Raw genomic sequence first — 23,393 nt, forward strand, 5'->3', positions numbered from 1 at the left:
GTGCCACGGGTCGACTGACTGAGATGACTGGCTGATGCACCACCTGTGCCCCCTACTGTGCCAACCTGCTGTGCTTTAGCCACCCGGCGCTCCGCTCGCTGTTGTGAGCGTCGCTCCTCCGCCCTCCGTTGTTGTTGGAGGGCGACTGCCTCCAACTGCCCAGTAGCATCCTTCACGAGCCTCCTCCACAGAGGCCGATCTTGACACCGCTGGTACCAGTCATCGGCAAGTCCACTCAGCTCCACGTCCTCCTGTACCACATCACTCCATCTCTTCTCTAGCCCGTGCCGCGCCCGCTTAGCCCCCTCAATCCGGCCAAACAAAAGCTGTTTCGGCATGCGGTGGCTGGGCATGCGGGCTACATGACCCAGCCATCGCAGCCTTGCCTGCCGGAGGAGCTCACCGATGGGACCCTGCCCAGATCTTTCAAGGATTTGTGAGCTCCTCACACAATCCAGTCTGGTTAAACCCAGGATGGATCGTAGGCAGGTCAGCCTAAATGTTTCTAACCGGCGAAGATGTTCCATTAGGGGGGTCCACGTTTCGCAAGCGTAGAGAAGGGAGGGAATGACCGTGGCCGAGAAGACCTGAAGCTTAGTGCGGAGCGACAGACCAGGTAGCTTCCACACAGCGTTACGCAACCGATGAAAAGATATTGCCGCTCGACTGATTCGGAGTGAGACCTCTGCTGTTAAACTGGAGCCAGTCATAAGCACACTGCCCAGGTATGGGAAACTCTCCACTCTCTCCACAACTGCCCCATCACCGATTGGGAGTTGTGGGGGTGGAGTGTCCGATGGTACAAAATACCCAGGCAGGTGCTTAGTTTTGGTGGGGCTGATGGTAAGGCCCCACCTCTTAGTGGCACGCTCCAGTCTCAGCAGCAGCGTCTCCAACTCCTCCTCTGACTGAGCAGCTATTACCAAGTCATCAGCATACATAACGTGGTTGAGCAATAGGGAGCCATCCCTTGACCGCACCCGGGCATCGATTAGCCTCCCATTATATCTGTACCATATGGAGATTCCCCCGGTACAGCTATTGAAGGCTTCACGAACTACGTGGTCAAAATAGATGTTAAATAATGTGGGAGCCAGAGGACATCCCTGTCGCACCCCAAGGTGTACAGGGAATGGCTCTGACTCCCGGCCACGTAGTTTTACCCGGGCCCGCTCACCATCATGAAGGTCCTTAATGATCGTGAGCAGAGGGTCAGGTACTCCAAAAGCACGAAGAACGACCCAGAGCCCAGGCCTACTGATGGTATCATAGGCCTTGACCAGGTCAATAAAGCAGAGATGTAGGTCTTGTTGGAATTCCCTACACCTCTGCTGTAGCAGACGGACAGAAAATATGGCATCTGTGCAGGACCGCCCTTTCCTGAAACCGCATTGGGGCTCCGCAAGCCTCTCCTCAGCGTGCCTGGCAAGGCGATGCTGAATAATCCTTGCCAGGACCTTTCCCGGCACACTGAGGAGTGAGATGCCCCTGTAGTTGTTACAGTCTGTGCGGTCCCCCTTCTTAAAAAGGGGGACCACCAGGGCATCCTTCCAATCCTGCGGAACCCGTCCAGTGGTCCAGACTGTTGTTATGATGTCATATAGGGCAGTCTGTGCACAAACGCCACCCTCCCTCAGCATTTCGCTTGGGAGATCGTCTCTGCCCGCTGCCTTTCCTGGTCTTAGACTCCGGATCGCCTTCAATACTTCCTCAGCAGATGGCACCTCAGCCAGCCACTCACAGGGGGTGACTTCATCCAATATTTGAGGCACCGCAGCCTCAGCAGGGTCATCCTCACTTTGTGCCACGATGTTTTCCTGGCTGTGGGATTTTCCCTCCCCCAGGACCTCACAGAAATGCTCAGCAAATCTGCGAACCTGTTCCTGGGGGTCGGAAATTGGATCACCATTTTTTCCCCTAATGATGGTAATAGGTGTGGCGCTGCAGGTTACTTTTTTGATGGAGTTAAATAGCGATTTGTGATCACGGGCCACTGAGGCAGACTCCATCTCCTCAGCAACCCGCGACCACCACCCATCCTTGCAGCGCCTCACGGCTCTCCGAACCTCCGAGCGAAGGCTGCGGTAAGCCTCCTCATTCTCTGACGTGGGATTCTGTAGCCGATGACAGTGGGCCTGTCGCTTTTTCTCAACCATCCTGAACAACTCCTCTGTCATCCAGGGTGTCTGGGGAGGTCTGGACCGCGTACCCAAAGCAGCCATTGCAGCTGCATGAGTCACAGTCCTAAACCTCGCCCATTTACCCTCGACATCAGGAGGAGTCGGGGACGATGCCAATCCCAGCCGCAAGCGATGATGAAATTCTCGCTTGCAACTTTCATCAGATAACTGAGACCAGGCCACTTTAGGTTGGAATGGGGTCCTGGGTGTACACCCACCACCGGAGTGGAAGAATGGCAGGCGCATCTTACAGATGACTAGTCGATGGTCAGAGGGCAGATCAGCTCCACGGTAGGTCCTGGTGTCAAGGACATGGGCTCGCATTCGCTGGTCCGTCACTATGTAGTCCAGCAGATGTTCTTGCTTGGACCCGGCATGCATCCATGATGTTGTGTGGATGCGCCGATGCCGGAACAGCGTGTTGGTAATTACAAGCCCATGGGCTGCACAAAAATCTAGCAGCCTCCTACCGTTGTTATTGAGCTGATCTGGCCCATGCCCTCCAATCACTCCAGACCAGGTGCCAGTATCATGACCAACTCGGGCATTGAAGTCACCCAACATGATGACTCTATCCCGAGGGGCCACTTTAGCCAGCACCTGTGACAGGAGGTCATAGAAGGCATCTGACTCATCGGCTTTGCCTGCATCCCTCCACGGATGTTCATCTTCGGTGGGGGCATAAGTAACCACGACCACCATTCCTCGCCTCCGGTTGATGGGAAGGCGAGCCCAAAGTAGCCTGGGGCTTACAGCTTCCCACACCTCACCGCCACGCTCCCACGCCCCCTTCATTCTTTTATTCAAAAGAAGACCCACACCCTGTTGTTTGGCAGTCTGCTGCCCCGAGTAGAGGACTGTCCACCCCTCATGGTGGCAGGAGCCAGAGCCGGTCCACCGGACCTCCTGAATGCCGCATAGATCCAGGCGGTACCGGTCCAGCTCCCGACAGAGGAGTGGCAGCCTCTCCTCTGCAGTGAGCGTTCGAACATTCCACGTGGCCACCCGTAGTGGCTTTTCGTTGTTTCTGGAGTAGCCCCGAGGGTAGGTATTCAATCTCCTGGCTCCGCCAATTGGGGTTTGGCCAGGAGACGTCATAGACGCCTGGCCCCCCGGGGCCTCCGGCACAAGCTTAGTTGTTACATATTTCACTTTAATTCGTGGTTTTGTGGTAATTAATTGAAGGTGGAGGGGTTACCAGCCCCTCGCACCCGTCCAGAGCCCCCGTTTAGCCCCTGTGGTGGACACATATGCCATGAGGGGAGGAGCCAATCAAAATTGGAACTTCCCCCACAGCACTGTCCACGACAGAGTTGCCCGTCCGGCACCGCGAGGAGGTAGGGGGTTGTTTTGCCGGACACACAGAGACACACGCAGAGAGACACGCAGAGACACGCAGAGACACACAGAGACACACAGAGAGACACAGAGACCGACAGAGACACACAGAGACCCAAAGAGACACACAGAGACCCACAGAGACACACAGATACCCACAGAGACACACAGATACCCACAGAGACACACAGAGACCCACAGAGACACACAGAGACCCACAGAGACACAGAGACCCACAGAGACACGCAGAGACACACAGAGACCCACAGAGACACACAGAGACCCACAGAAACACACAGATACCCATAGAGACCCACAGAGACCCAGACACATAGAGACCCAGAGATCCACAGAGACCCATAGAGACACACAGAGACCCACACTCATAGAGACCCACAGAGACCCACACTCATAGAGACCCACAGAGACCCTAGGCTAAAGTCATCACAGGTAATGATGATGACAGTTGCCGTGTAGGGGGCACAGGTGGTGCACCTAGCCTGGCACGGGTATTGTACACCTAGCCTGGCACGGGTGTTGTGCTGAGTGGTCACGGTCACACAGCTGGGCCGCTTCCTCCTTCAGTGACGTCATCGCGCAAGAGCCTGCGTGGTGACGTCGTCGCGCAAGAGGCCTTGGCGTGGTGACGTCGTCGCGCAAGCGTCTGCGTGGTGACGTCGTTGCGCAAGAGGGTGCGTGGTGACGTCTTTGCGCAAGAGCGTGCGTGGTGACGTCGTGGCGCAAGAGCCTGCGTGGTGACGTCGTGGCGCAAGAGCCTGCGTGGTGACGTCGTCGCGCAAGAGCGTGCGTGGTGACGTCTTCGCGCAAGCGTCTGCGTGGTGACGTCAATCGGATGAGCGTGCGTGGTGACGTCGTCGCGCAAGAGCGTGCGTGGTGACGTCGTCGCGCAAGCGTCTTCGTGGTGACGTCTATCGCAAGAGCGTGCGTGGTGACGTCGTGGCGCAAGAGCCTGCGTGGTGACGTCGTGGCGCAAGAGCCTTGGCGTGGTGACGTCGACGCGCAAGAGCGTGCGTGGTGACGTCGTCGCGCAAGAGCGTGCGTGGTGACGTTGCAGCGCGGGTTCCAGCGCGGTGACGTAATCGAGCAAGAGGCGTGATGACGTAATAAATAAAACAATCGATAATAATTCACCTGAAGACGCTCGCCTGCTGTCGTTGCGATAGAAACATCGTGATCTACAGTATTGTTCATAGTTCATAGTTACATTTAATTTGGTATAGCCCTGTGAGCCATCCGGCTCTTGAATCGGGTGCAACCACAACAAAGTAAACTAAACTAAAACACGAACAATAAAAATACATCTTAAAGTGACTCCTCTGTGTGTGACTGTGCACACAGAAAATCCAGGGGGAAAATAAACATCAAAATATTCCTGAAATAGCACCGTTACACCACCAACTCTGTGTGTAAATATCCCACTGGGATGCAAGTCAAGATAACAACAACAACCACAAGACAACTTTAGATTAAGGCCATCAGTCTAACTCCGTTACTACAACAACAACCACAAGACAACTTTAGATTAAGGCCATCAGTCTAACTCCTTACTACAACAACAACAACCACAAGACAACTTTAGATTAAGGCCATCAGTCTAACTCCGTTACTACAACAACAACCACAAGACAACTTTAGATTAAGGCCATCAGTCTAACTCCTTACTACAACAACAACAACCACAAGACAACTTAGATTAAGGCCATCAGTCTGAACTCCGTACTACAACAATAACAACCACAAGACAACTTTAGATTAAGGCCATCAGTCTAACTCCGTACTACAACAACAACCACAAGACAACTTTAGATTAAGGCCATCAGTCTAACTCCGTTACTACAACAACAACCACAAGACAACTTTAGATTAAGGCCATCAGTCTAACTCCTTACTACAACAACAACCACAAGACAACTTTAGATTAAGGCCATCAGTCTAACTCCGTACTACAACAACAACAACCACAAGACAACTTAGATTAAGGCCATCAGTCTAACTCCGTACTACAACAACAACCACAAGACAACTTAGATTAAGGCCATCAGTCTAACTCCGTACTACTACAACAACCACAAGACAACTTATATTAAGGCCATCAGTCTAACTCCGTACTACAACAACAACCACAAGACAACTTAGATTAAGGCCATCAGTCTAACTCCGTACTACAACAACAACCACAAGACAACTTTAGATTAAGGCCATCAGTCTAACTCCGTACTACAACAACAACAAGACAACTTTAGATTAAGGCCATCAGTCTAACTCCGTACTACAACAACAACCACAAGACAACTTTAGATTAAGGCCATCAGTCTAAACTCCGTACTACAACAACAACCACAAGACAACTTAGATTAAGGCCATCAGTCTAACTCCTTACTACAACAACAACCACAAGACAACTTTAGATTAAGGCCATCAGTCTAAACTCCGTACTACAACAACAACCACAAGACAACTTTAGATTAAGGCCATCAGTCTAACTCCGTACTACTACAACAACAACCACAAGACAACTTTAGATTAAGGCCATCAGTCTAACTCCGTACTACTACAACAACAACAACCACAAGACAACTTTAGATTAAGGCCATCAGTCTAACTCCGTACTACAACAACACAAACCAAAACAACTTTTAGAAATCACCAAAAACTAAAGCCGTAATTGCAACTTAACTAGTTCATCACAGGGACTGTGACCGAATTTTCACAATAAACTACATAAACAACACCAAATCCTACAGCCATAGCGTGATGATGTAATAAATAAATAAAGCAATCGATAATAATTCACCTGAAGGCGATCTATAGTATTGATTATTTTGTCTCCAGCTACGAGTGTCGATTGATGCGGTCACGAAAGATTCAAAATCAACACTGGTGACGTCACCACTTCGCCTCTTGCCCGCGCGATGACGTCATTCGATAAATTATCCTCGAGGCGCGGTGACGTCACGCATACACCAAACAAGCGGAATGACGTCATCGACTACTCGCCAACCACAGCGTGGTGACGTCATCACGGCAAGCCAACGCGGTGACGTCATCACGTCAATGTCCGCTCCCCACTGGCGCTGGCGCTGCGTCGCCTCCGCCTCGCCACCCTAGCGTGGTGACGTCACCACGTCAAGCCAGCGCGGTGACGTCACCACGTCAATGTCCGCTCCCCACTGTCGCTGCCGCTGCGTCGCCTCCTCGTCCTCGCCACCTCAGCGTGGTGACGTCACCACGTCATCGTCCGCTGCACTGTCACTGGCGCTGCCGCTGCGTCGCCTCCTTCCTCCTCGCCACCCCCAGCGTGATGCCGTCACCACGTAAAGCCAGCGTGGTGACGTCACCACGTCAATGTCCGCTCCACTGTCACTGGCGCTGCGTCGCCTCCTCCTCCTCGCCACCCCAGCGTGGTGACGTCACCTCGTCAAGCCAGCGTGGTGACGTCGCCACGTCAATGTCCGCTCCACTGTCACTGGCGCTGCGTCGCCTCCTCCTCCTCGCCACCCCAGCGTGGTGACGTCACCACGTCAAGCCAGCGTGGTGACGCCGCCACGTCAATGTCCGCTCCACTGTCACTGGCGCTGCGTCGCCTCCTCCTCGCCACCCCAGCGTGGTGACGTCACTATGTCAAGCCAGCGTGGTGACGTCGCCACGTCAATGTCCGCTCCACTGTCACTGGCGCTGCGTCGCCTCCTCCTCCTCGCCACCCCAGCGTGGTGACGTCACCACGTAAAGCCAGCGTGGGGACGTCACCACGTCAATGTCCGCTCCACTGTCACTGGCGCTGCCGCTGCGACGCCTCCTCCTCGCCACCCAGCGTGGTGACGTCACCACGTAAAGCCAGCGTGGTGACGTCACCACGTCAATGTCCGCTCCACTGTCACTGGCGCTACTGCTGCGTCGCCTCCTCGCTCGCAGAGAATCAGCGGCGGCCGCAGAGGAAGAGGTGGAGGAGGTTTAGAGGTGGTGGTGGTGTAGTGGTGGTGGTGGTGTAGTGGTGGTGGTGTAGTGGTGGTGGTAGTGTAGTGGTGGTGGTGTAGTGGTGGTGGTGGTGTAGAGGTGGTGGTGTAGTGGTGGTGGTGTAGTGGTGGTGGTGTAGTGGTGGTGGTGGTGGTGTAGTGGTGGTGGTGGTGTAGTGGTGGTGGTGTAGTGGTGGTGGTGGTGTAGTGGTGGTGGTGTAGTGGTGGTGGTGTAGTGGTGGTGTAGTGGTGGTGGTGTAGTGGTGGTGGTGGTGTAGTGGTGGTGGTGTAGTGGTGGTGTAGTGGTGGTGGTGTAGTGGTGGTGGTGTAGTGGTGGTGGTGTAGTGGTGGTGGTGTAGTGGTGGTGGTGGTGTAGTGGTGGTGGTGGTGTAGTGGTGGTGGTGGTGTAGTGGTGGTGGTGTAGAGGTGGAGGAGGTGTAGTGGTGGTGGTGGTGTAGTGGTGGTGGTGGTGTAGTGGTGGTGGTGGTGTAGAGGTGGTGGTGTAGTGGTGGTGGTGTAGTGGTGGTGGTGTAGTGGTGGTGGTGTAGTGGTGGTGGTGTAGTGGTGGTGGTGGTGTAGTGGTGGTGGTGTAGTGGTGGTGGTGTAGTGGTGGTGGTGTAGTGGTGGTGGTGTAGTGGTGGTGGTGTAGTGGTGGTGGTGGTGTAGTGGTGGTGGTGGTGTAGAGGTGGTGGTGGTGTAGTGGTGGTGGTGTAGTGGTGGTGGTGTAGTGGTGGTGGTGTAGTGGTGGTGGTGTAGTGGTGGTGGTGTAGAGGTGGTGGTGGTGGTGTAGTGGTGGTGTAGTGGTGGTGGTGTAGTGGTGGTGGTGTAGTGGTGGTGGTGTAGTGGTGGTGGTGTGGTGGTGGTGTAGTGGTGGTGGTGTAGTGGTGGTGGTGGTGTAGTGGTGGTGTAGAGGTGGTGGTGTAGTGGTGGTGGTGTAGTGGTGGTGGTGGTGTAGTGGTGGTGGTGGTGTAGAGGTGGTGGTGTAGTGGTGGTGGTGTGGTGGTGGTGGTCTAGTGGTGGAGGTGTAGTGGTGGTGGTGTAGTGGTGGTGGTGTAGTGGTGGTGTAGTGGTGGTGGTGTAGAGGAGGTGGTGGTGTAGTGGTGGTGGTGTAGTGGTGGTGGTGTAGTGGTGGTGGTGTAGTGGTGGTGGTGGTCTTCCGCTAGTTTTGTGTTGTTGTGGTGTTGTTGTGGTGTTGTTGTTGTGGTGTTGTTGGTGGTGTTGTGTTGTTGTGAGGTGTTGTTGTGGTGTTGTTGTGTTATTGTTGTGTTGTTGGTGTTGTGTTGTTGTTTTTGTGTTGTTATGTTGTTGATGTGTTGTTGATGTTGTTTTTTTGTGTTGTTGGTGATGTTGTGTTGTTGATGTGTTGTTGTGTTGATGTGTTGTGTTGTTGATGATGTTTTGATGGTGTTGTTGATGTGTTGTGTTGTTGAGGTGTTGTTGTTGTGTTGTTGTTGATGTGTTATGTTGTGATGTTGTTGTGTTGATGTGTTGTTGTTGTGTTGTTGTTGATGTGTTGTTGATGTTGTTGATGTTGTTGTGTTGTTGTTGATGTGTTATGTTGTGATGTTGTTGTGTTGATGTGTTGTTGTTGTGTTGTTGTTGATGTGTTGTTGATGTGTTGTTGATGTTGTTGATGTTGTTGTGTTGTTGTTGATGTGTTGTTGATGTTGTTGATGATGTTGTGTTGTTGGTGATGATGTTGTTATTGATGTGTTGTTGATGTGTTGATGTGTTGTTGTGTTGTTGTTCTTGATGTTGTTGATGTTGTTGTTATTGATGTGATGATGATGTTGTTGATGGTGGTGATGTTGTTGTTGTTATTGATGTGTTGTTTTTGTGTTGTTGATGTGTTGTTGATGTGTTGTGTGTTGTTGTTGTGTTGATGTGTTGTTGTGTTGTTGTTCTTGATGTTGTTGATGTTGTTGTTATTGATGTGATGATGATGTTATTGATGTGTTGATGATGATGTTGATGTTGTGTTGTTGATGTTGTTGATGTGTTGATGGTGATGATGTTGTTGATGTTGTTGTTATTGATGTTGTTATTGATGTGATGATGATGTTGTTGATGGTGATGATGTTGTTATTGATGTGATGATGATGTTGTTGATGGTGATGATGTTGTTGTTATTGATGTGTTGTTGTTGATGTGTTATTGATGTGTTGATGTTGTTGTTGAGGCTGCCCATGAGTGTGACTCTAGTAGCGCTGCGCCTTGAGCACTTCCATCGCTGCCACTGTAAGTACAGTGTGTACAGCAGACACAGTGTATACAGTGCGCAGTGGGCACAGTGTGTACAGTAGACACGATGTGTAGTGTGTACAGTAGACAGTGTGTACAGTGGACACAGTGTGTACAGTAGGTACAGTGTAAAATAGTGCATACAGTATACACCGTGAACACTACATTGTGCACAATGTGTACACACTGTACTGTACACACTGTACACACTGTCTACCCCCCCTCCCCCCGTGTCTCTCCCCCCCCGTGTCTCTCTCCCCCCCGTGTCTCTCTCCCCCGTGTCTCTCTCCCCGTGTCTCTCTCCCCCCGTGTCTCTCTCCCCGTGTCTCTCTCCCCGTGTCTCTCCCCCCCCGTGTCTCTCCCCCCTCGTGTCTCTCTCCCCCGTGTCTCTCTCCCCGTGTCTCTCCCCGCGTCGCGCAAGCGTCTGCGTAGTGACGTCGTCACGCAAGAGCGTGCGTGGTGACGTCGTCGCGCAACAGCGTGCGTGGTGACGTCGTCGCGCAAGAGGCCTTGGCGTGGTGACGTCTCGCGCAAGCGTCTGCGTGGTGACGTCGTTGCGCAAGAGCCTGCGTGGTGACGTCTCGTGCAAGAGGCCTTGGCGTGGTGACGTCGACGCGCAAGTGCATGCGTGGTGACGTCGGGCATGAGCGTGCGTGGTGACGTCTCGCGCAAGAGCGTGCGTGGTGATGTCATCGCACAAGAGCCTGCGTGGTGACGTCCGCGCAAGAGCGTGCGTGGTGACGTCGACGCGCAAGAGCGTGCGAGGTGACGTCGTCGCGCAAGAGCCTGCGTGGTGACGTCGCGCAAGAGCCTGCGTGGTGACGTCGTCGCGCAAGAGCGTGCGTGGTGACGTCGCGCAAATGTCTGCGTGGTGACGTCTTTGCGCGCATGAGCGTGCGTGGTGACGTCGTCTTGCAAGAAGCCTTGGCGTGGTGACGTCGTCGCGCAAGAGCGTGCGTGGTGACGTCGTCGCGCAAGAGTCTGCGTGGTGACGTCACCGCGCAAGATGCGTGATGATGTAATAAATAAATCGATAATAATTCAACTAAAGACGGTCGCCTGCTGTCGTTGCGATAGAAATATCGTGATCTACAGTATTGTTCATAGTTCATAGTTACATTTAATTTGGTACAGCCCTGTGAGCCATCCGGCTCTTGAATCGGGTGCAACCACAACTAAACAAAACTAAAACACGAACAATAAAAATACATCTTAAAGTGACTCCTCTGTGTGTGACTGTGCACACAGAAAATCCAGGGGGAAAATAAACATCAAAATATTCCTGAAATAGCACCGTTACACCACCAACTCTGTGTGTAAATATCCCACTGGGATGCAAGTCAAGATAACAACAATAACCACAAGACAACTTAGATTAAGGCCATCAGTCTAACTCCGTACTACAACAACAACCACAAGACAACTTAGATTAAGGCCATCAGTCTAACTCCGTACTACAACAACCACAACAAGACAACTTTATCTTCTTTGGTTCTTTCGGTAAAGTCACGTAGAATGAGAATAAAATAATAAATTGATAAAATAAAATAACACAATAATATTCTCACACAATAATAGTGAGAATATTATTGTGTTATTTTATTTTATCAATTTATTATTTTATTCTCATTCTACGTGACTTTACCGAAAGAACCAAAGAAGATGAATCATTGCAGTCACGAAAGCTTTAAATCGAAATTTAAGACAACTTTAGATTAAGGCCATCAGTCTAACTCCGTACTACAACAACCACAAGACAACTTTAGATTAAGGCCATCAGTCTAACTCCGTACTACAACAACCACCACAAGACAACTTTAGATTAAGGCCATCAGTCTAACTCCGTACTACAACAACCACCACAAGACAACTTTAGATTAAGACCATCAGTCTAACTCCGTACTACAACAACCACAAGACAACTTTAGATTAAGGCCATCAGTCTAACTCCGTTACTACAACAACAACCACAAGACAACTTTAGATTAAGGCCATCAGTCTAACTCCGTACTACAACAACCACCACAAGACAACTTTAGATTAAGGCCATCAGTCTAACTCCATACAACAACAACAAGACAACTTTAGATTAAGGCCATCAGTCTAACTCCGTACTACAACAACAACCACAAGACAACTTTAGATTAAGGCCATCAGTCTAACTCCGTACTACAACAACAACCACAAGACAACTTAGATTAAGGCCATCAGTCTAAACTCCATACTACAACAACAACCACAACAAGACAACTTTAGATTAAGGCCATCAGTCTTAACTCCGTTACTACAACAACAACAACCACCACAAGACAACTTTAGATTAAGGCCATCAGTCTAACTCCGTACTACAACAACAACCACAAGACAACTTAGATTAAGGCCATCAGTCTAACTCCGTACAACAACAACAACCACAAGACAACTTAGATTAAGGCCATCAGTCTAACTCCGTACTACAACAACAACCACAAGACAACTTTAGATTAAGGCCATCAGTCTAACTCCTTACTACAACAACAACCACAAGACAACTTTAGATTAAGGCCATCAGTCTAACTCCGTACTACAACAACAACCACAACAAGACAACTTTAGATTAAGGCCATCAGTCTAACTCCGTACTACAACAACAACCACAAGACAACTTTAGATTAAGGCCATCAGTCTAACTCCGTACCACAACAACAACCACAAGACAACTTTAGATTAAGGCCATCAGTCTAACTCCGTACTACAACAACAAACCGTGGCCAAACCAAAACAACTTTTAGAAATCACCAAAAACTAAAGCCGTAATTGCAACTTAACTAGTTCATCACAGGGACTGTGACCGAATTTTCACAATAAACTACATAAACAACACCAAATCCTACAGCCATAGCGTGATGACGTAATAAATAAATAAAGCAATCGATAATAATTCACCTGAAGGCGATCTATAGTATTGATTATTTTGTCTCCAGCTACGAGTGTCGATTTGGTTCGGTCACGAAAGATTCAAAATCAAGACTGGTGACGTCACCACTTCGCCTCTTGCCCGCGCGATGACGTCACGCGATACATTATCCTCGAGGCGCGGTGACGTCATGCATACACCAAACAAGCGGACGACTACTCCCCAACCACTGCGTGGTGACGTCATCACGACAAGCCAGCGCGGTGACGTCATCACGTCAATGTCCGCTCCCCACTGTTGCCGCTGCGTCGCCTCCTCGTCCTCGCCACCTCAGCGTGGTGACGTCACCACGTCATCGTCCGCTGCACTGTCACTTGCGCTGCCGCTGCGTCGCCTCCTTCCTCCTCGCCACCCCACAGCGTGATGACGTCACAACGTAAAGCCAGCGTGATGACGTCGCCACGTCAATGTCCGCTCCACTGTCACTGGCGCTGCGTCGCCTCCTCCTCGCCACCCAGCGTGGTAACGTCACCACGTAAAGCCAGCGTGGTGACGTCACCACGTCAAAGCCAGCGTGGTGACGTCACCACGTCAATGTCCGCTCCAGTCACAGGCGCTGCAGCTGCGTCGCCTCCTTCCTCCTCGCCACCCCAGCGTGGTGACGTCACCACGTAAAGCCAGCGTGGTGACGTCACCACGTCAATGTCCGCTCCACTGTTACTGGCGCTGCAGCTGCGTCGCCTCCTCGCTCGCAGAGAATCAGCGGCGGCCGCAGAGGAAGAGGTGGAGGAGGTGTAGAGGAGGTGGTGGTGTAGAGGTGGTGGTGGTGTAGTGGTGGTGGTGTAGTGGTGGTGGTGTAGTGGTGGTGGTGTAGTGGTGGTGGTGTAGTGGTGGTGGTAGTGTAGTGGTGGTGGTGTAGTGGTGGTGGTGTAGTGGTGGTGGTGTAGTGGTGGTGGTGGTGTAGTGGTGGTGGTGTAGTGGTGGTGGTGGTGTAGTGGTGGTGGTGGTGTAGTGGTGGTGGTGTAGTGGTGGTGGTGTAGTGGTGGTGGTGGTGTAGTGGTGGTGGTGGTGTAGTGGTGGTGGTGTAGAGGTGGTGGTGTAGAGGTGGTGGTGGTCTTCCGCTAGTTTTGTGTTGTTGTGGTGTTGTTGTGGTGTTGTGTTGTTGTGAGGTGTTGTTGTTGTTGTGGTGTTGTTGTGTTATTGTTGTGTTGTTGTCGTGTTGTTGGTGTTGTGTTGTTGTTTTGTGTTGTTATGTTGTTGATGTGTTGTTGATGTTGTTTTTTTGTGTTGTTGGTGGTGTTGTGTTGTTGATGTGTTGTTGTGTTGATGTGTTGTGTTGTTGATGTTTTGATGGTGTTGTTGATGTGTTGTGGTTGAGGTGTTGTTGTGTTGTGTTGATGTGGTGTTGTGATGGTGATGTGTTGTGTGTTGTTGATGTTGTTGTGTTGTTGTTGATGTTGTTGTGTTGTTGATGTGTTGTTGATGTGTTGTTGTTGATGTGTTGTTGATGTTGTTGATGATGTTGTGTTGTTGATGTGTTTATGGTGATGATGTTGTTGTTGATGTGTTATTGATGTGTTGATGTTGTGTTGTTGTTGTTGTGTTGTTGAGGCTGCCCATGAGTGTGACTCTAGTAGCGCTGCGCCTTGAGCTCAGCCCGGACTCAAACTTCCCCTCCCACTTCCATCGCTGCCACTGTAAGTACAGTGTGCACAGTAGGTACAGTGTGTACAGTAGACAGTGTATACAGTGGGCACAGCGTGTACAGTAGATACAGTGTAAAAATGGTGTATACAGTATACACCGTGAACACTACATTGTGCACAATGTGTACACACAGTACTGTACACACTGTACACACTGTCTCCCCCCCCCCCCCCGTGTCTCTCTCCCCGTGTCTCTCTCCCCGTGTCTCCCCCCCCCGTGTCTCTCCCCCGTGTCTCTCCCCCGTGTCTCTCCCCCCGTGTCTCTCTCCCCGTGTCTCTCTCTCCCCGTGTCTCTCTCCCGTGTCTCTCTCCCCCCGTGTCTCTCCCCCCGTGTCTCTCTCTCCCCGCGTCTCTCTCTCCCCGCGTCTCTCTCTCCCCGCGTCTCTCTCTCCCCGCGTCTCTCTCTCCCCGCGTCTCTCTCTCCCCGCGTCTCTCTCTCCCCGTGTCTCTCTCCCCCCGTGTCTCTCTCCCCCCGTGTCTCTCCCCCCGTGTCTCTCTCCCCCCGTGTCTCTCTCCCCCCGTGTCTCTCTCCCCCCGTGTCTCTCTCCCCGTGTCTCTCTCTCCCCCGTGTCTCTCTCCCCCCGTGTCGCTCTCCCCCCGTGTCTCTCCCCCCGTGTCTCTCTCTCCCCGCGTCTCTCTCTCCCCGCGTCTCTCTCTCCCCGCGTCTCTCTCTCCCCGCGTCTCTCTCTCCCCGTGTCTCTCTCCCCCCGTGTCTCTCTCCCCCCGTGTCTCTCCCCCCGTGTCTCTCTCCCCCCGTGTCTCTCTCCCCCCGTGTCTCTCTCCCCGTGTCTCTCTCTCCCCGTGTCTCTCTCCCCCCGTGTCTCTCTCCCCCCGTGTCTCTCTCCCCCCGTGTCTCTCTCCCCCCGTGTCTCTCTCCCCCCGTGTCTCTCTCCCCCCGTGTCTCTCTCCCCCCGTGTCTCTCTCCCCCCGTGTCTCTCTCCCCCCGTGTCTCTCTCCCCCCGTGTCTCTCTCCCCCCGTGTCTCTCTCCCCCCGTGTCTCTCTACCCCCGTGTCTCTCTCCCCCCGTGTCTCTCTCCCCCCGTGTCTCTCTCCCCCCGTGTCTCTCTCCCCCCGTGTCTCTCTCCCCCCGTGTCTCTCTCCCCCCGTGTCTCTCTCCCCCCGTGTCTCTCTCCCCCCGTGTCTCTCTCCCCCCGTGTCTCTCTCCCCCCGTGTCTCTCTCCCCCCGTGTCTCTCTCCCCCCGTGTCTCTCTCCCCCCGTGTCTCTCTCCCCCCGTGTCTCTCTCCCCCCGTGTCTCTCTCCCCCCGTGTCTCTCTCCCCCCGTGTCTCTCTCCCCCCGTGTCTCTCTCCCCCCGTGTCTCTCTCCCCCCGTGTCTCTCTCCCCCCGTGTCTCTCTCCCCCCGTGTCTCTCTCCCCCCGTGTCTCTCTCCCCCCGTGTCTCTCTCCCCCCGTGTCTCTCTCCCCCCGTGTCTCTCTCCCCCCGTGTCTCTCTCCCCCCGTGTCTCTCTCCCCCCGTGTCTCTCTCCCCCCGTGTCTCTCTCCCCCCGTGTCTCTCTCCCCCCGTGTCTCTCTCCCCCCGTGTCTCTCTCCCCCCGTGTCTCTCTCCCCCCGTGTCTCTCTCCCCCCGTGTCTCTCTCCCCCCGCGTCGCGCAAGCGTCTGCGTGGTGACGTCGTCACGCAAGAGCGTGCGTGGTGACGTCGTCGCCCAGGAGCGTGCGTGGTGACGTCGTCGCGCAACAGCGTGCGTGGTGACGTCGTCGCGCAAGAGGCCTTGGCGTGGTGACGTCTCGCGCAAGCGTCTGCGTGGTGACGTCGTTGCGCAAGGGCCTGCGTGGTGACGTCTCGTGCAAGAGGCCTTGGCGTGGTGACGTCGACGCGCAAGTGCATGCGTGGTGACGTCGTCGCGCAAGAGCGTGCGTGGTGACGTCATCGAACAAGAGCCTGCGTGGTGACGTCCGCGCAAGAGCGTGCGTGGTGACGTCGACGCGCAAGAGCGTGCGAGGTGACGTCGTCGCGCAAGAGCCTGCGTGGTGACGTCGCGCAAGAGCGTGCGTGGTGACGTCATCGCGCAAATGTCTGCGTGGTGACGTCTTTGCGCGCATGAGCGTGCGTGGTGACGTCGTCTTGCAAGAACCCTTGGCGTGGTGACGTCGTCTTGCAAGAGCGTGCGTGGTGACGTCGTCGCGCAAGCGTCTGCGTGGTGACGTCACCGCGCAAGATGCGTGATGACGTAATAAATAAATCGATAATCTACTAAAGACGGTCGCCTGTTGTCGTTGCGATAGAAACATCGTGATCTACAGTATTGTTCATAGTTCATAGTTACATTTAATTTGGTATAGCCCTGTGAGCCATCCGGCTCTTGAATCGGGTGCAACCACAACAAAGTAAACTAAACTAAAACACGAACAATAAAAATACATCTTAAAGTGACTCCTCTGTGTGTGACTGTGCACACAGAAAATCCAGGGGGAAAATAAACATCAAAATATTCCTGAAATAGCACCGTTACACCACCAACTCTGTGTAAATATCCCACTGGGATGCAAGTCAAAATAACAACAATAACCACAAGGCAACTTTAGATTAAGGCCATCAGTCTAACTCCGTACTACAACAACCACAAGACAACTTTAGATTAAGGCCATCAGTCTAACTCCGTACTACAACAACAACCACAAACCAACTTTAGATTAAGGCCATCAGTCTAACTCCGTACTACAACAACAACCACAAGACAACTTTAGATTAAGGCCATCAGTCTAACTCCGTTACTACAACAACCACAAGACAACTTTAGATTAAGGCCATCAGTCTAACTCCGTACTACAACAACAACAACCACAAGACAACTTTAGATTAAGGCCATCAGTCTAACTCCTTACTACAACAACAACAACCACAAGACAACTTAGATTAAGGCCATCAGTCTGAACTCCGTACTACAACAATAACAACCACAAGACAACTTTAGATTAAGGCCATCAGTCTAACTCCGTACTACAACAACAACCACAAGACAACTTTAGATTAAGGCCATCAGTCTAACTCCGTTACTACAACAACAACCACAAGACAACTTTAGATTAAGGCCATCAGTCTAACTCCTTACTACAACAACAACCACAAGACAACTTTAGATTAAGGCCATCAGTCTAACTCCGTACTACAACAACAACAACCACAAGACAACTTAGATTAAGGCCATCAGTCTAACTCCGTACTACAACAACAACCACAAGACAACTTAGATTAAGGCCATCAGTCTAACTCCGTACTACTACAACAACCACAACTTATATTAAGGCCATCAGTCTAACTCCGTACTACAACAACAACCACAAGACAACTTAGATTAAGGCCATCAGTCTAACTCCGTACTACAACAACAACCACAAGACAACTTTAGATTAAGGCCATCAGTCTAACTCCGTACTACTACAACAACAACAACCACAAGACAACTTTAGATTAAGGCCATCAGTCTAACTCCGTACTACAACAACACAAACCAAAACAACTTTTAGAAATCACCAAAAACTAAAGCCGTAATTGCAACTTAACTAGTTCATCACAGGGACTGTGACCGAATTTTCACAATAAACTACATAAACAACACCAAATCCTACAGCCATAGCGTGATGATGTAATAAATAAATAAAGCAATCGATAATAATTCACCTGAAGGCGATCTATAGTATTGATTATTTTGTCTCCAGCTACGAGTGTCGATTGATGCGGTCACGAAAGATTCAAAATCAACACTGGTGACGTCACCACTTCGCCTCTTGCCCGCGCGATGACGTCATTCGATAAATTATCCTCGAGGCGCGGTGACGTCACGCATACACCAAACAAGCGGAATGACGTCATCGACTACTCGCCAACCACAGCGTGGTGACGTCATCACGGCAAGCCAACGCGGTGACGTCATCACGTCAATGTCCGCTCCCCACTGGCGCTGGCGCTGCGTCGCCTCCGCCTCGCCACCCTAGCGTGGTGACGTCACCACGTCAAGCCAGCGCGGTGACGTCACCACGTCAATGTCCGCTCCCCACTGTCGCTGCCGCTGCGTCGCCTCCTCGTCCTCGCCACCTCAGCGTGGTGACGTCACCACGTCATCGTCCGCTGCACTGTCACTGGCGCTGCCGCTGCGTCGCCTCCTTCCTCCTCGCCACCCCCAGCGTGATGCCGTCACCACGTAAAGCCAGCGTGGTGACGTCACCACGTCAATGTCCGCTCCACTGTCACTGGCGCTGCGTCGCCTCCTCCTCCTCGCCACCCCAGCGTGGTGACGTCACCTCGTCAAGCCAGCGTGGTGACGTCGCCACGTCAATGTCCGCTCCACTGTCACTGGCGCTGCGTCGCCTCCTCCTCCTCGCCACCCCAGCGTGGTGACGTCACCACGTCAAGCCAGCGTGGTGACGCCGCCACGTCAATGTCCGCTCCACTGTCACTGGCGCTGCGTCGCCTCCTCCTCGCCACCCCAGCGTGGTGACGTCACTATGTCAAGCCAGCGTGGTGACGTCGCCACGTCAATGTCCGCTCCACTGTCACTGGCGCTGCGTCGCCTCCTCCTCCTCGCCACCCCAGCGTGGTGACGTCACCACGTAAAGCCAGCGTGGGGACGTCACCACGTCAATGTCCGCTCCACTGTCACTGGCGCTGCCGCTGCGACGCCTCCTCCTCGCCACCCAGCGTGGTGACGTCACCACGTAAAGCCAGCGTGGTGACGTCACCACGTCAATGTCCGCTCCACTGTCACTGGCGCTACTGCTGCGTCGCCTCCTCGCTCGCAGAGAATCAGCGGCGGCCGCAGAGGAAGAGGTGGAGGAGGTTTAGAGGAGGTGTAGAGGAGGTGGTGGTGTAGAGGAGGTGGTGTAGAGGTGGTGGTGGTGTAGTGGTGGTGGTGTGGTGGTGGTGTAGTGGTGGTGGTGTAGAGGTGGTGGTGGTGTAGTGGTGGTGGTGGTGTAGAGGTGGTGGTGGTGGTGGTGTGGTGGTGGTGTAGTGGTGGTGGTGTAGTGGTGGTGGTGGTGTAGTGGTGGTGGTGGTGTAGTGGTGGTGTAGTGGTGGTGTAGTGGTGGTGGTGTAGTGGTGGTGGTGTAGAGGTGGTGGTGGTGTAGAGGTGGTGGTGGTGTAGTGGTGGTGGTGTAGAGGAGGTGGTGGTGTAGAGGTGGTGGTGTAGTGGTGGTGGTGGTGTAGTGGTGGTGGTGGTGTAGAGGAGGTGGTGGTGTAGTGGTGGTGGTGTAGTGGTGGTGTAGTGGTGGTGGTGGTGGTGTAGTGGTGGTGGTGTAGAGGTGGTGTAGTGGTGGTGGTGTAGTGGTGGTGGTGGTGGTGTAGTGGTGGTGGTGTAGTGGTGGTGGTGGTGTAGTGGTGGTGGTGTAGTGGTGGTGGTGTAGTGGTGGTGGTGGTGTAGTGGTGGTGGTGTAGTGGTGGTGGTGGTGTAGAGGTGGTGGTGTAGTGGTGGTGGTGTAGTGGTGGTGGTGGTGTAGTGGTGGTGGTGGTGTAGAGGTGGTGGTGTAGTGGTGGTGGTGTAGTGGTGGTGGTGTAGTGGTGGTGGTGTAGTGGTGGTGGTGTAGAGGTGGTGGTGGTGTAGAGGTGGTGGTGTAGTGGTGGTGGTGTAGTGGTGGTGGTGGTGTAGTGGTGGTGGTGGTGTAGTGGTCGTGGTGGTGTAGTGGTGGTGGTGTAGTGGTGGTGGTGTAGTGGTGGTGGTGTAGTGGTGGTGGTGGTGTAGAGGTGGTGGTGTAGTGGTGGTGGTGGTGTAGAGGTGGTGGTGTAGTGGTGGTGGTGTAGTGGTGGTGGTGTAGAGGTGGTGTAGAGGTGGTGGTAGTGTAGTGGTGGTGGTGGTGTAGTGGTGGTGGTGTAGTGGTGGTGTAGAGGTGGTGGTGGTGTAGTGGTGGTGGTGGTGTAGTGGTGGTGGTGTAGTGGTGGTGGTGTAGAGGTGGTGGTGGTGTAGAGGTGGTGGTGTAGTGGTGGTGGTGGTGTAGTGGTGGTGGTGGTGGTGTAGTGGTGGTGGTGGTGTAGTGGTGGTGGTGTGGTGGTGGTGTAGTGGTGGTGGTGGTGTAGTGGTGGTGTAGAGGTGGTGGTGTAGTGGTGGTGGTGTAGTGGTGGTGGTGTAGTGGTGGTGGTGGTGTAGAGGTGGTGGTGGTGTAGTGGTGGTGGTGTAGTGGTGGTGGTGGTGTAGTGGTGGTGGTGTAGTGGTGGTGGTGGTGTAGTGGTGGTGGTGTAGTGGTGGTGGTGTAGTGGTGGTGGTGTAGAGGTGGTGGTGTAGTGGTGGTGGTGTAGAGGTGGTGGTGTAGTGGTGGTGGTGTAGTGGTGGTGGTGTAGTGGTGGTGGTGGTCTTCCGCTAGTTTTGTGTTGTTGTGGTGTTGTTGTGGTGTTGTTGTTGTGGTGTTGTTGGTGGTGTTGTGTTGTTGTGAGGTGTTGTTGTGGTGTTGTTGTGTTATTGTTGTGTTGTTGGTGTTGTGTTGTTGTTTTTGTGTTGTTATGTTGTTGATGTGTTGTTGATGTTGTTTTTTTGTGTTGTTGGTGATGTTGTGTTGTTGATGTGTTGTTGTGTTGATGTGTTGTGTTGTTGATGATGTTTTGATGGTGTTGTTGATGTGTTGTGTTGTTGAGGTGTTGTTGTTGTGTTGTTGTTGATGTGTTATGTTGTGATGTTGTTGTGTTGATGTGTTGTTGTTGTGTTGTTGTTGATGTGTTGTTGATGTTGTTGATGTTGTTGTGTTGTTGTTGATGTGTTATGTTGTGATGTTGTTGTGTTGATGTGTTGTTGTTGTGTTGTTGTTGATGTGTTGTTGATGTGTTGTTGATGTTGTTGATGTTGTTGTGTTGTTGTTGATGTGTTGTTGATGTTGTTGATGATGTTGTGTTGTTGGTGATGATGTTGTTATTGATGTGTTGTTGATGTGTTGATGTGTTGTTGTGTTGTTGTTCTTGATGTTGTTGATGTTGTTGTTATTGATGTGATGATGATGTTGTTGATGGTGGTGATGTTGTTGTTATTGATGTGTTGTTTTTGTGTTGTTGATGTGTTGTTGATGTGTTGTGTGTTGTTGTTGTGTTGATGTGTTGTTGTGTTGTTGTTCTTGATGTTGTTGATGTTGTTGTTATTGATGTGATGATGATGTTATTGATGTGTTGATGATGATGTTGATGTTGTGTTGTTGATGTTGTTGATGTGTTGATGGTGATGATGTTGTTGATGTTGTTATTGATGTTGTTATTGATGTGATGATGATGTTGTTGATGGTGATGATGTTGTTATTGATGTGATGATGATGTTGTTGATGGTGATGATGTTGTTGTTATTGATGTGTTGTTGTTGATGTGTTATTGATGTGTTGATGTTGTTGTTGAGGCTGCCCATGAGTGTGACTCTAGTAGCGCTGCGCCTTGAGCACTTCCATCGCTGCCACTGTAAGTACAGTGTGTACAGCAGACACAGTGTATACAGTGCGCAGTGGGCACAGTGTGTACAGTAGACACGATGTGTAGTGTGTACAGTAGACAGTGTGTACAGTGGACACAGTGTGTACAGTAGGTACAGTGTAAAATAGTGCATACAGTATACACCGTGAACACTACATTGTGCACAATGTGTACACACTGTACTGTACACACTGTACACACTGTCTACCCCCCCTCCCCCCGTGTCTCTCCCCCCCCGTGTCTCTCTCCCCCCCGTGTCTCTCTCCCCCGTGTCTCTCTCCCCGTGTCTCTCTCCCCCCGTGTCTCTCTCCCCGTGTCTCTCTCCCCGTGTCTCTCCCCCCCCGTGTCTCTCCCCCCTCGTGTCTCTCTCCCCCGTGTCTCTCTCCCCGTGTCTCTCCCCGCGTCGCGCAAGCGTCTGCGTAGTGACGTCGTCACGCAAGAGCGTGCGTGGTGACGTCGTCGCGCAACAGCGTGCGTGGTGACGTCGTCGCGCAAGAGGCCTTGGCGTGGTGACGTCTCGCGCAAGCGTCTGCGTGGTGACGTCGTTGCGCAAGAGCCTGCGTGGTGACGTCTCGTGCAAGAGGCCTTGGCGTGGTGACGTCGACGCGCAAGTGCATGCGTGGTGACGTCGGGCATGAGCGTGCGTGGTGACGTCTCGCGCAAGAGCGTGCGTGGTGATGTCATCGCACAAGAGCCTGCGTGGTGACGTCCGCGCAAGAGCGTGCGTGGTGACGTCGACGCGCAAGAGCGTGCGAGGTGACGTCGTCGCGCAAGAGCCTGCGTGGTGACGTCGCGCAAGAGCCTGCGTGGTGACGTCGTCGCGCAAGAGCGTGCGTGGTGACGTCGCGCAAATGTCTGCGTGGTGACGTCTTTGCGCGCATGAGCGTGCGTGGTGACGTCTTGCAAGAAGCCTTGGCGTGGTGACGTCGTCGCGCAAGAGCGTGCGTGGTGACGTCGTCGCGCAAGAGTCTGCGTGGTGACGTCACCGCGCAAGATGCGTGATGATGTAATAAATAAATCGATAATAATTCAACTAAAGACGGTCGCCTGCTGTCGTTGCGATAGAAATATCGTGATCTACAGTATTGTTCATAGTTCATAGTTACATTTAATTTGGTACAGCCCTGTGAGCCATCCGGCTCTTGAATCGGGTGCAACCACAACTAAACAAAACTAAAACACGAACAATAAAAATACATCTTAAAGTGACTCCTCTGTGTGTGACTGTGCACACAGAAAATCCAGGGGGAAAATAAACATCAAAATATTCCTGAAATAGCACCGTTACACCACCAACTCTGTGTGTAAATATCCCACTGGGATGCAAGTCAAGATAACAACAATAACCACAAGACAACTTAGATTAAGGCCATCAGTCTAACTCCGTACTACAACAACAACCACAAGACAACTTAGATTAAGGCCATCAGTCTAACTCCGTACTACAACAACCACAACAAGACAACTTTATCTTCTTTGGTTCTTTCGGTAAAGTCACGTAGAATGAGAATAAAATAATAAATTGATAAAATAAAATAACACAATAATATTCTCACACAATAATAGTGAGAATATTATTGTGTTATTTTATTTTATCAATTTATTATTTTATTCTCATTCTACGTGACTTTACCGAAAGAACCAAAGAAGATGAATCATTGCAGTCAC

The 23,393-nt window shown here is 52.0% G+C and overlaps 1 protein-coding gene and 2 long non-coding RNA genes across 3 annotated transcripts; all 3 read left to right on the forward strand.

Annotated features, from left to right (window-relative positions):
- The first annotated feature begins 7,306 nt into the window (after positions 1-7,306).
- Positions 7,307-11,196, forward strand: LOC142923393 (uncharacterized). The gene is made up of 2 exons (XR_012940737.1): positions 7,307-7,479; positions 10,155-11,196. It is a non-coding gene; the product is annotated as an uncharacterized LOC142923393 (long non-coding RNA).
- Positions 11,197-13,159: 1,963 nt separating this feature from the next.
- Positions 13,160-16,132, forward strand: LOC142923398 (uncharacterized). The gene is made up of 3 exons (XM_076064486.1): positions 13,160-13,432; positions 14,241-15,440; positions 16,119-16,132. The coding sequence occupies exons 2-3, from the start codon at positions 14,414-14,416 to the stop codon at positions 16,130-16,132; spliced, it is 1,041 nt and encodes a 346-aa protein (XP_075920601.1). The 5' UTR covers positions 13,160-13,432; positions 14,241-14,413.
- A 2,816-nt stretch (positions 16,133-18,948) lies between these two features.
- LOC142923394 (uncharacterized) lies at positions 18,949-23,176 on the forward strand. Its single transcript, XR_012940738.1, has 2 exons — positions 18,949-19,121; positions 22,138-23,176. It is a non-coding gene; the product is annotated as an uncharacterized LOC142923394 (long non-coding RNA).
- Positions 23,177-23,393: the final 217 nt, after the last annotated feature.

Source organism: Petromyzon marinus, unplaced genomic scaffold, assembly GCF_048934315.1.
Source record: "Petromyzon marinus isolate PM22_M1 ecotype Great Lakes invasive population unplaced genomic scaffold, UKy_Petmar_22M1.pri1.0 PM_Scaffold_48, whole genome shotgun sequence".
NCBI lineage: Eukaryota > Metazoa > Chordata > Hyperoartia > Petromyzontiformes > Petromyzontidae > Petromyzon > Petromyzon marinus.

Excerpts from the sequence above, each read along its gene's own strand:
- LOC142923398 (XM_076064486.1), top strand. The coding sequence starts at position 14,414 with ATGGTGTATACAGTATACACCGTGAACACTACATTGTGCACAATGTGT.